This window comes from Buteo buteo, chromosome 13 (assembly GCF_964188355.1).
Source record: "Buteo buteo chromosome 13, bButBut1.hap1.1, whole genome shotgun sequence".
In the NCBI taxonomy this organism is placed as follows: Eukaryota; Metazoa; Chordata; class Aves; order Accipitriformes; family Accipitridae; genus Buteo; species Buteo buteo.
The window spans coordinates 30,310,177-30,322,522 of record NC_134183.1 but is presented as its reverse complement, the minus strand read 5'-3'; the positions used below and the strand labels follow the sequence as shown (position 1 = coordinate 30,322,522).

The 12,346-nt window shown below is 34.8% G+C and overlaps 1 protein-coding gene across 5 annotated transcripts in view; it reads left to right on the top strand.

Moving 5' to 3' along the window:
• The window catches only part of NEDD4 (NEDD4 E3 ubiquitin protein ligase), a 63,773-nt gene that overhangs the window by 33,509 nt on the left and 17,918 nt on the right, over positions 1–12,346 (top strand). For 3 of the 5 annotated variants that reach the window (XM_075045337.1, XM_075045335.1, XM_075045334.1), the window contains 7 exons: positions 3,368–3,418; positions 6,248–6,309; positions 8,265–8,367; positions 9,245–9,414; positions 10,019–10,136; positions 10,263–10,430; positions 12,237–12,302. In XM_075045337.1, the coding sequence (XP_074901438.1) occupies positions 3,368–3,418; positions 6,248–6,309; positions 8,265–8,367; positions 9,245–9,414; positions 10,019–10,136; positions 10,263–10,430; positions 12,237–12,302 (738 nt within the window). The remainder of the gene's footprint in view (positions 1–3,367; positions 3,419–6,247; positions 6,310–8,264; positions 8,368–9,244; positions 9,415–10,018; positions 10,137–10,262; positions 10,431–12,236; positions 12,303–12,346) is intronic. The other 2 variants (XM_075045338.1, XM_075045336.1) reach the window with 1 other exon arrangement.

Below are 12,346 nucleotides of genomic sequence, written 5' to 3'. Positions count from 1 at the left end.
ACTTTATATTCCCTCCAGTAGAAGCTGTATGCTTTCTCATTTTGCCATACAGTTGTAGATTTCTGTGTGAAGACCAACTTATGCACAACTAGCTGTCTGTTTAGTTAGAAAAAGACTGGGAATGTACTTAAGTTCTAATTCATGTGCTAACACCAAGAAAAATTAGTCACAGAAGTTGGTAGAGAAAATACCTGTTATTTCAACACCCCAGTCTTCTACAAGAGCTGTTTCAAAAGGCACTGTGAATTAAGAAAGCAATTAAGAAAGGCATTAAATTCAGTTAACTGTCTTCAAATGTGGTAAATTATGGATAATGTTCTCAGTACTGCTTTTAAGTGTGTGACTCAGATAAGCATGTCTGTTTAAAATCTCCTTCTATCCAGTTTCTGATGGGAATTGCAGAAAAAAAATCTCAAATCTTAACTGTTAATGCTTATTAAGTATGTATTCATAAAATAGATGCAAATGAGTTTTGGACTGGATTACTTTCTTTCGGTGCTTTTCCTCTTTGAGCACTCACTTTGGCATTTCACTAGAGTTCTTTAAATGTATTGTATACAGCAGCTGTCTGTCTTCACATGTTTTTAATAACTTTCTATAGACTAAACCAACGAATCAGTAAAATAAAAGGCCTCTTTGTTAGTGTATTATAGCATTAATTGAGGTTTATGCACTTATGGTTTGGCAAGCAGAAAGTTTGAGTTCTCTGGCTGTTAAGAAATTAGAAGTTGACAAGAACAACTGACCCACTTGTCTGTCTTGGAAAAAACTGGGATGCCTGCTCTCATGAAACAGAGATCCAAACAGTTTCAACTCCATTGGCATTTAATTGTTAACGTGTTTGATGTCTGTTTCAAAGCTTCTTTGGCACTTCTTTGAAGGCAGTTAGTCAGCTTGTCATAGTGAGGCACATTGCTAAAGAGCATTCCTGCTATCTGATCTATGTATTAGTTGTTTGGAGGTCAACAAAAAATCTCCACTGGAGGATTTTACTCTCTGGCTGGAGGAGAAAGTAATGTTAAAGGTTGGTTATTGAGGCTAGCTGTGCTAAAAATAGCAGGAGAGACAGCAGAATAATAAAGTGAATAACAGGAGCCTGTACTAAAATAATGCTGGTAACAAACACAATGTTCTGAGGTTTTCTAAAATACAACAGACTTTTGTCCCACATTCCAGTAATTTATTTGAAAGGCATGTTCCACTTGAGGATTGCCAAGAACTTTACAAATACTAAGCCTTTTAACATGTCTAAGGTATGTGCTGTGCCATTTTAAAAAGAACCTTATAGGCAAAAATGATAGCTATATTTTTCCAGAAGCTTGTGGTCTATAATAGTTCAGAAAGTTTTCCTTCAGTAGTTCAGGGAAGCTTCAGACTCTCCAGGTATGAAAACCTATTGAGGCTTTCTATCTCAAATGAGTTTGTGAACTAAAAAGGTGGGTAGTTTTTTTTATTTCCACCCCTTCCCCCCCCCCTTAAAATCTGAATATAAGACGTACACACTACAAATTAAAGCTATGTATCTCTAGGTTTCTAGCATGTTATCATCTATGACAAGCTCTGCAGTCTACTTGTGCTTTTTGGAGGTGTAAAATTTAGAGCTTATACAAATGTGTGGCACTGGTTCTCCATATACATGTATGATTTAAAAATTAAATGGACAAACTTAGGACAACAGAGCTAAAGAAAAAGAATACCAGAATTATTAAGGGAGAAGGAACTGCTTCAAGAAATACCTGTGGCCTTTAATGTCAGAGCTGTTTGAATGGAGAATGCCGTCAATGGGACAAAAAAATGAGTAGAACTGGACTGCTAGAAGAAAAGTGAAACACACGGCTTTGCCCAGGGGTGGAGGGAATAGATGTCGGTGAGATGCAGAGCCTCATAGTGAAAGGTTTTATGGAAGAAGGCCATCAAAATCCTTGGGTGATGAGCTTGAATAAAAGCTTGTGGTACACCAACAGATTTAGGAAAGAATAGGCATCAAATCTTTTGTTAGCTGGAAAAATCAGGAAGACTAGAAATCCAGAGGCTGCACAGGCTACACTGTTGAAGACTTTCACAGTTCCTTACTCTGTCTCTGTGAAAAAGCGTAGCCTTGTTATAGTGTAGATTTTTGAAAAATGCTATCGGCTTATAAACACCTTTTAAAATATTCATGCCCTGTTGATTTTAGCACACAGGCAGTGATATGTCTTCATGTTAAATGACCCATATAATAAATTTTCTTGCTTTTGTGGAGGTTCGTGAAGGCTTTAAAATCACAAATGAACTTGAAACAACTCCGCGTAGGCTCCAGTAATCTAGTAAGAAGTCAAGTTAAGTACTTTGACTGTTGGCAGTGATTATTGGCAAATGCTGAAATTATCTAAATTACTAAAATCTTAATTTCTTTGGCAGGCAAAAATCAGTGATCAAAAGTAAACTGTACAATGATGCCATCCATGTATTGTCAGTCCCTACCCTGGTACTACAGTGTAGGCTGGAGGGAATCAGGCTGCAAAGTTCCGGCATTCATAGTCTAGTTGTAGTCAGACAGTCCAGACATCCAAGTCAGGGCAGAATCTTCCAGATTTTAGTTGTTAAAGCTAAACTCCCCAATGTGCGTAGGCAAATGGTATTTTTTTCACAGATATAACAAATTTTAGCACATTTTCAGGTGTCAACAGGAATGTTGGGCAGAGGGTAGGGGAAATGCCAAACTTGAAGCTCCTGCTGCCAGACTTGGGAATGCTGGAATCGCTGGAACTTCCAAAGCACTTATCACAGATGAAACTTATTTTTGCTTATTTTGTCTTATTTTTGACAGTAGCTGTATTATTTTGAAAAGAAAAAAAAGTTCATATGTATGTCTGTTTTAAACAGCTGTCTAGGCTTTTAGAAATTGTCAGGCATTCCTAGGACGAAAGTCTTTAGTTCTGTGTTAATCTGTGATAAATGTTTAGTTGCCTAACCATATACCAAGACAATTATTTTACTGAAACAGCTAAGGGGAAAGAATGCCTTTACTCTTTGCCCTTTAGGACGATGTTTCTACTGGAGATGCTGATCGTCTTAGTCTTGATGCTGAACAACTCTCTCCTGGTTGTATTACCATTAGTCTATATGATTTAAAAAACAATCTAAATCACCACCTCCAGCTCCCTCATACCTCATTTATTTTGAGGAAGGCAGAACTGTCCAAGGCTCTGAGTGTTGGGTCAATCAGAACTCGTTCTGTACAGAACAAGTTTTGTTGTCTATAATTTAAGAGTGTCTTCAAATTCTTAGAAAGCATTACTATGCTATCAGGGTTTGGAACAATGTTTTTAAAACACTTTGCAACTTTAAACTTTGTGTGTTTTTTGTTTGTTTTTATTTTCTGTAGACTCGAGATGATTTTCTTGGGCAAGTGGATATTCCTCTTTATCAGTTACCGGTTTGTATTTTTTGTTTGTTTGTTTTTGTTTTAAGACTGCAAAAGGGAAAAATGATTCTGTATGCAACTGTATTAGTCATCTAAGGAAGTTAACTGTACTGATAATATAGGTGATTAAATTCTCCTGCTCTGTGGGTTTTTTGTTTGGTTTTCTTTTGTGGATTTGATCTTTATCAAAAGATGTAGGTTACCTTGTGTTTAGATATTGGTTTCTGCTGCTACGAGAGTTAGGAGTACTTTTAGCTTTTTCAAGAATAAAAATGCAAGGTTTGAAACAGTCTTAAAGACAAGAAGAGATTGTAATTATTGCCATATTTCTTAAAATATTTTCTTTAAAGTCTACAAATTTACTTTTAATATTCCTTATTCCCATAAACAGATACAGAAGAGGGTAAGTGGGAAATAGAGCTAGTGTTGTTTTGTACATTATTTTTTGTTTGTTTCTGTATTCCTTTTGCAAAGCACGTTAGTTTTAAAGAAATATCACCAAGAACATTGAAATAAGTAAGCCTTTTCATTTTCTTCTGAGGTCTCAAAATATTAGCAAATACTAACAGATTTATCAGCAAAGAGAGGATAACAGCTGCGGCAAAACCTTTCCAAAAGCAGTTGTTCTTTCATTCCAGTAAGAACTGTGTCGGGAGTAGTTACAGATATGTCCTGTTTCCTACTGTAACTGGGATGTGAGATCACATTAACTCCTCTCCCTCGGTTAGGTGGCTGGGAAAGACTAGCTGTAATGTCCCTCTGGAGAAGACTGTCTGTGTTTTCACTTCCCACTAATAAGCTGGACAGCCATATCTGGAGTCTTTTGGGAGATGTTGGTGCATTCTCTCTCTCTCTCTCTCTCTCTCTCTCTCTCTCTCTCTCTCTCAGAGCCTCACTTGAGTATTTCCATGGCTATTTTCTTACCTTCCTCAAATGTCAACTTTTCCCTGTCTCCTCTTTGTTTCCGTCTTCCTGTTTCCTTGTTCTTAATTACTTGGTCTTGCCATATAAATCCATTGTACTTTATTGGCCCAAATATAGGTGGATTTTTTTGAAAGTCTTTCGTTTACTTAAGTAAATATATCTTGGATAAATAAAATCAGTTTATAAATTCTTTATTACATGCAATTTTAGTTTTGCTTGATACTATGCAAATGCAGGCTGTTCATAACTAAAAAGAGCTGGTAATCAGGGACATGTAAAAAGGGCAGATCATCTGCAAGGTAAGTTAGGTTAGTAAAGATAGTTGGCAAGTAAGTTAGTAAGATAGTTGGCAGATACGAATTTGCTCTTTCCAAAACCAAAATGTATTAATCCAAGTGTAATCTAGCATTGAATCGAAGGTAGCAGTTGTTTTTGGAAAGTCAAAAAAATAATTATAAAACTTAGATTAAGAAGATAATTTTTTTCTTCTTCTCTCCCCTGTGATGTATTTCCACAGTGTCTTAGTGTGTGTGTTGGTAGAAGTAATGTAATGCTGGAGGGTGAGGGGGGGAAACCCCCAAACCCCACAAAACTAAAAGCCAAGCTTAATTCCATTTTAATTTCAAAGAAGTATTTACCTTAGTTGTAAGACAATTAATTTTTATAAGTATAGAACCTGATCTTGCAGATAACACCAGTGTAATACATATATCGTTATGGGATTGAAGATCTGCATTTTAATGCAGTGAAGGTGGAACACTTCAACTTGAATGTAGTATTTCTAAATTGTATTAATAAGAGCTTACACTGAAATGTCTGAAATACAAGAGAGCATTTTTCTTTCTGAGATTCAGTGTAATAGTTACCACATTCAGTAAAATTTAGTCAACTGAATCTTAGGACTTTCTCATAACAAAGTTCAACAGTTGCAAATAAGATTCTAAAATCTCTAACTTAATAATGTCTAACCTTTAGATCCTGGATTTTTGTTTCTTTCCAATCAAACATTGACACATATTCGATATTTTTGAAAATACTATTATGGAACTAGTTCAGCCTTTGAGGATTGCATCATGTACCATTGTTCTTAATTAAAAGGCCTACAAATATAGCAATTGCAAGTTTTTTCTCATATTATACAGTACTTATTGAAAGAGTTAAAATGCATTGATTAACGACAGCCTTGAGTTACTCCACAGAATTTACAAATAGCTGGAAAAGGGGGTGGGGAAGACATAGATATTTACAAATGTTTCTAAACATATGGTATTGTCAAAATCAAATTTTTTTTTAAGAATTGCAGAACTTCAGATGGATTATAAATATATATATTAACCAGAAAAAGAAATATCTTTGTTTTCTTTAATGATCCCTCATAAATATTTCTTTACCTGTACCTGGGAGGTATATTTATAAAATTGTCTCTTTACGTCTGTGCTTATTTCTGTTGAGCAACTTCACTTTCGTGAGTCAGAACAGAGGTGTTCTCAGAATGAATTCTTCTGTGATTATTTTTCTTATCTCCCAAGTCCTAAAGCTAGAAACGGCCTTTTATGTATGTTCTGTGTAAAAAATATTTGAAAAATACTGAGGAAAAAAACCCAGAGGTATGGTAGATCTTTTAAATGTGAAAATTGAGAATCTGTTTCTTGATTTCAGGCTAAACAGGTTTTTGTCTGTGCTTTAGAAACTAATATAGGTATACACTGAAAGGTTGGGGTTTTTTCTTGAACCGGGGAATTAGTCTTACTAGTAAGATTAAATCTGGTATTGCTATTAATTGTACCTAAACCTATAATTTAAATTTTAAAATGTTATGTGGCCTTTAAAGAAACTCATTGTAAATTTCTGATAATTTTGTTTAGCTTCAAGTGTTTGATACAGTTTTTTTTCTTGAAAAAACTTGTCTTATTCCAGACAGAAAATCCAAGTATGGAGAGACCATATACATTCAAGGATTTTGTTCTTCATCCAAGAAGGTTAGTAAATGCCACATAAAAATTCTAACTTTCATATCTAAACAATGCTGTTATGTAATTACTTGTACATATCTAAATATTTTCTAAATTTTTATGTTTTCATCAAAGAAATTTGAGCATCAATGGAGTAAGATACTTGTAGTTCTACTAAAAAGTCAGCATTTGTTTAGAAACTTACAGGTTGTTTGGTAAGAATAAACCATTTTTCTTCAGGCCATGATATAATTCACATTATAATTTCATCTGAACAACTTACTATTTTGCTGAACAGTGAAATCAGTGACCAATGTTATGCCATAACTCATTTATCCCTTTTCAAGTTGAAATTGTTTCTTGCCTTCCTGTGTCTTTTGTTTGCCTGTTTCAAGTAAGCAGTTTCATGTGACCTTGGTTACAAACATAACAAAACTTAAACTGAAAAGCTGCTTAACTTTTAGGAAGGCCGTGTTAAAAAAAAAAACAACAAAGGAGTTTTTAAATGATAGGTAACACTTTGACACTGATATTAGTGTTATGCATTTCATGTTTGTTTTTTAAATGTAGATTCTTAACCTAAATCTGAGCAGGTTTTAGCAACTTTTATTAGAAATAAAATACATAAAATGCATGTCAATGTTTTTCAGATAATAGCTTCCAGTTTAGAAATAACATCAAAACATGTGGGATCTGTAGATCTTTCTTAGCCATGTTGGTAGCAGAAGTATTTTTGAAGTATTTTACATTTATTGATTTTTAGCAGATCAATGGTTTTAACAGGGTTAGTGACTGTCAAGTTTCATTTTGATTTCCTATTTTTCTGAATGTAACATTTCCTATCCTATAAACTAATGAAGAATAATATTTATTGTCTCTACATAAGTTAACTTAAATTGTTGCTTGTTAACCTGACCTCTTCTTGTAGTGGCTACCACATGAATTTGGCAATACTTTGTAGTAAGAGATACTGTCACAGTTTCGGGCACTTTTCTGCCTTGAAATCTTGTAACTTTTAGATGCTTAGTATTGTTTACGCATGTTCTCCAATTTTGCTCATATTTGCATTTACTTAGACAGAAATATTAAGATTACTACCTTCCCAATACCTCAAGCTGAGTAAGAATTACTAACATGTTAATAATCTGAAATTAATTACTTTAACTATTGTATTGGAAAGTAAGATAGTAGGTTACCTCCTCTTTCAAAGGGATGTGGGCTTTTCTGAAACCAAAATATGATCTGAATGAACATGTTTATAATCCAACATGAAATGTTTCTCTGGATATCAGAAAATCTAAATAGCATGGAAAAAAAAAAGGCAAAGCGTTAGACTTTAGTGATGTGTTGGGTTTTTTTATCTTTTAATAAGATGATGTGCAGGTATCCAGTTGACTCACTAGTGATATTTTCAGGACTTTTATTTTCTTTTGTTTTGTACCAATAGTCAAACAGACGAGATAATTTGGCAAATTTCTTTACCAAGTGAAAATATTAAATAAAATCAAAATGGGAAGATCCTATTTTCAGGCTTCTAATGATGCATTAAGCTAAATACAGAGGGGTGGATGCTGAAGTACATGAGCTTGCTGTAACTTAAAGTTTTAGTAAAAGTAGTCCTGTAGGTTGAAACAATGCTTGATAGATTGTCTGCATACAGTCAAATTATTATAATTATATGAACTAAATTGTGATTATTCTTATTTTCTTGTTCGTTATTGTTATGCATTGGATACTATGGAAGTTTTCAGAAGAGTGAATTGGAAAGAAAGGTTTCCAGTTATGGTACATAATATCAAGTTGTATTCAGTAGTCTAAAAACTCAATACCATTGTAGAACTTCATTAATTTAAACTGTAAAAAGCCAAGTTTGTGTTAAGAAACTTAAGAATAGTACTCTAGCTGTGCTTTTTCAGCTATTTTATTTCCAGGTAACAATTTCACAAGTGCACGATAAGAACATTTTATTTTCTCTTCTGCAGCCATAAATCAAGAGTTAAAGGCCACCTTAGATTAAAAATGACTTATTTACCTAAAAGCAATGGGTCTGAAGAAGAACCCACAGAACAGGCTGAAGAATTAGAGGTATGAAAAGATGTATTTATTGCTGAAAAAACTAGCAAATGTCTTCAGCTATTAAGGGTATTTACAGTAAAAATGAATGTTAGGAATCACTAACCTATACAGTGTTTTAGAAACAAAACAGTTAAAAGCAATTACTTCTATCTTGTATAAGTTGTAAGTCTGCATAATAATTCTGTAGCAGTTTTTCTAACTAAAGGGGTGGCTTTGTCAGTATATCTAAAAAAGAAAACATACATTAGACTTTTGGTTTTGTTCTGGTACTGACTTGCTAGATGTCTGTGTAACTTGTCTTGTTTTAGAATTAATGGAATTGTTGCCCAGTATTTTCACTGCAGTTTAACATTGTGTGACCCCAGCCAGCCAGACAGTGACATCTTGCTGGTTTTAGAATTTCAACTCTCTCCAATTTATAGGGATATTTCGATCTTAACTACTTTACATTTGTAATCTTTGTAAGCACATCCAATTTAGATCAATGGATTTCTTTTCAAGACTTAACTCTAATCAGCATTACTACCTTTGCTGTGATTAAACTTCCTGTTACAAAATGGTATGCTCATCTGACTAGTACATTTGCAGCATATGTATGAAATGAAATTTATTTACTTCTTTTAATCTATTCTGTGAATGCTGTTTACTTTCCTGGAATAAACAACTTTTGATGCTAATATGTTTAAGGAACTTGAATTAAAAGTAAGATTTCTGCATGTATAATTTGTCCCATCATTTCATGAGAAATATACACAATAAAACCCAGATCCAATCTTACTGGCTTAAGATGTAGTGGGACTGTACCTTAAAAGGGGAGTGGTTTAATAAATTGAGATACTTTTTCAGCTTTGGTAATATTAAAGGTGGTTAACATTATACCTTTTAGCCTGGGTGGATTATATTGGACCAACCAGATGATGCCAGCCAGCCACAACAGCAGCAGCAGGAATCTCCTCCGCTGCCTTCAGGCTGGGAAGAAAGGCAAGACATCCTCGGCAGGACCTACTATGTCAATCATGAGTTCAGAAGAACACAGTGGAAAAGACCAACTGCTCAGTATGTCTTTTGGCCTGAAAATTCAAGTCTTATATTAACTAGTGTAACTAGTTAACTCTAGTTATGTTGAAAGCAAGGAGAGCTAGAAAGTGAACAGCTTGAGAATTAGTAGAGAGCTTTCCATAGCTTAACCTTCAAGCCCCCGGGTAATGGTCACTAGCTAGTGATCATTTTAACTGTACAGTACTCTTCCTGTTCTCTGGAAGTATGCGTTCAAATAGAAACTGGTTGCAGTTGTAAGAGATAATAACTGTAGTAATGGAAAGGAAATTATTTTCCAGCTCTAAGCCTGGTGCCTCCTTCCCAGCAGGGACTGCATTAATTTGTTTACCTTGGTTTTTTCAGACACACACACCCCCCCCCACCTTAGCATGTGAATTACAAAAATAATACCTGGAGTGCTATCTGGTTCTTCAGTTCAACTTACACTTCACGCTGACATGAATGCTTATTCTTTTTAAACAGTTTACATTAACTTTTATAGCTCATGACTATTGCTTTTTCTTCTGCCAAAATGACTATAATGTATGTTTTTGCTGTTAGCCTAGCTTACTGTTGAAAGATAAAATATGGCTACTGTATGCCTATTTCCCCACCCCAATAGGGACAATGTAGCTGCTGCAGATATTGGTAGTGTGCAGTTGGAGGCCCAGCATGTGTTCACTCATCGGCGACAGATATCAGAGGATACAGAAAATCTAGACAACAGAGATTCCCCTGAGGTAAAAACAATCTCTAAATGTTTCTGAAATGCAAGTAACTTTTTAATCTAGTAAAAAAGCTTGTCTTAACTGTTTGTAACTTGGAATTACTTTTTAAAGTGCTTTTTCTTTATTTTCTTTTTAAAGAGCTGGGAAATTATAACTGAAGATGAGGCAACAATGTATAGTAATCAGAACCTTCAAATACCTCTCTCACAGAGTAATTGTGATATACAGACTCATCTTGCAGAAGAATTGAATACCAGACTTACTACCTCTGGAAATTCAGCTACTGGCCAGTCAGCAGCCTATACTGTAAGTTATTTTTCTCATTTTTCTAATGTACAGAAATACCTATAATATTTGGGACAAAATGTTACTACTGATAGAATTAGATCCAGAAATACTTCATATTAACAATTATATTTTTAATTTCATCTTGAATGCAGTGAATTTAAGAGCAATCTTTTTACTATAGAACCCCATCTAAGCAAACATTATATTCTTCCCCACGTGCTTATATTAATCTCTGCCTTAGATTAAAGCAGACTTGCGTGAATTATTTTTCAGTCTGTAAATACCTCTTATTCTAGTGTCATACTGAGTGCTGCAGAAAACTACAGATGAAGGAAGCTGTCTATATCCTGAAAGCTTGTTTCTAAGGGAGCTGGGCTTATATTGGTTACTTTTTCCACTATGACAAGCTTTAAGATAACTCATTTTTCATTGTGAATATTGGGATAAGGTTTTATGATTGGGCTGAGTAAACCTGGTGACTCCATAGCAGTCAAAAAGGGACCTCACTCATACAGTTCCACAGCCCTTGAGCCAGTTGTGAAACTTGTGTGACCTCTCAGTGAGTCTGTTCAGCTTTCTAACCCAGCAGAAAACTATTCTCTTGTTCCCCCAACTCTGTTTTTTTTCAGTTTCAGCAAGCTGAAATGGCATGCTAGGTTGTCTGACAAATACTACAGTGATAAAGGGAAGCAGCAGGAGTACATAGCCAGGAGTGAGACTTGTCTTTTTGGTGGTAGCAAGCAATCAGATAAGCTCAGCTGTCTTGTGAAACCCAAGCTCCACAAACAGCCTTGTAACCTGATATGTGGCTTGAGAAATCCACTGTCCATTGAGGAAAGCCTATAGAGGTGACCCAGATCATCTAGTCTGTAAGATTTTGGTATTTAAATAAAATCATTAGCTTTTGTGATGCTGAGAAAGTCAATTCCAAATTTGCATTTGGAATGGTAATGTTTTTCTAAGTTTGTGCAAAAGCATCGCTAGTGTTGCTGGAAACAGTGAAGTGAGAGTGACAAAACTCTATTTGATCTCTGCTATTGAGAATCCTATGGATAGCAAGAAAACTGTTATTTCAGCTTGCTTGGGTGGCCTAAGCAAAGGTAGAGGCAGATATTGTTCAAATTATTTGCAAGAGCCAGCTAGAATGATAGTCTTGCCTCCCTTCACCTCCATCACTCCCCCCAAAAATAAATTAAAAAATTTAATCATGCCTTTTCTTTGAAGTGTTCTAAAAGGGTATGTAGATAGGGGAAAAAATCCTTCAAATAATCGGGGAAATACTGGAGCAAGATGAAATACAAATAAGATCTAAATATGGCTCTAGGCAGAATGGCGGATGCTTATGCAAAGTCCAGGGATTGAATTACTCTTCTCAAACTGGATGTCTCAGACTCTCATATCTTGTCGTTATTAACTTAATCTACTCTCTGAAAAGTTGTGTTAGCTCTGATATACCACAGGCTTTAGTCTACTGACAAGATAATGCAGTAAGTTCTATCCTGTAAATTCAATTGTAATGTAACTGGTTGCAATTAATATTTTACGTGCCAAAGCATCTGTTGTTAGGGTTTTCAGAATTTTCACAAGCCTCTGTATTATTCTGTTTTAAGGCTGTAATAGATACTGTGAACTTAATGTTTTTAGCAGTGTTAAAACAGGAGTTTCCAAAATATTATATTAAATAGACATTTCAAAACAAATAAGACATTTTGTTCAAGATAAAAACTGTAATATTTTATAGCATGATAACTTTTGTTGACTGTTTGCTGCCATCCTTAAAGCTGCAATAATAATTAATGTGTCATTCCTCTTCACTACTTCAAGAACCATTCCAGCAGAAGAGGTAGTCTGCAAACATACAGAGTTGAAGAGCAGCCTGCACATCCAGTGGTACGTCGTTTTCCAAAAAACACAGGCTTGTGTAGCAGAGAAGC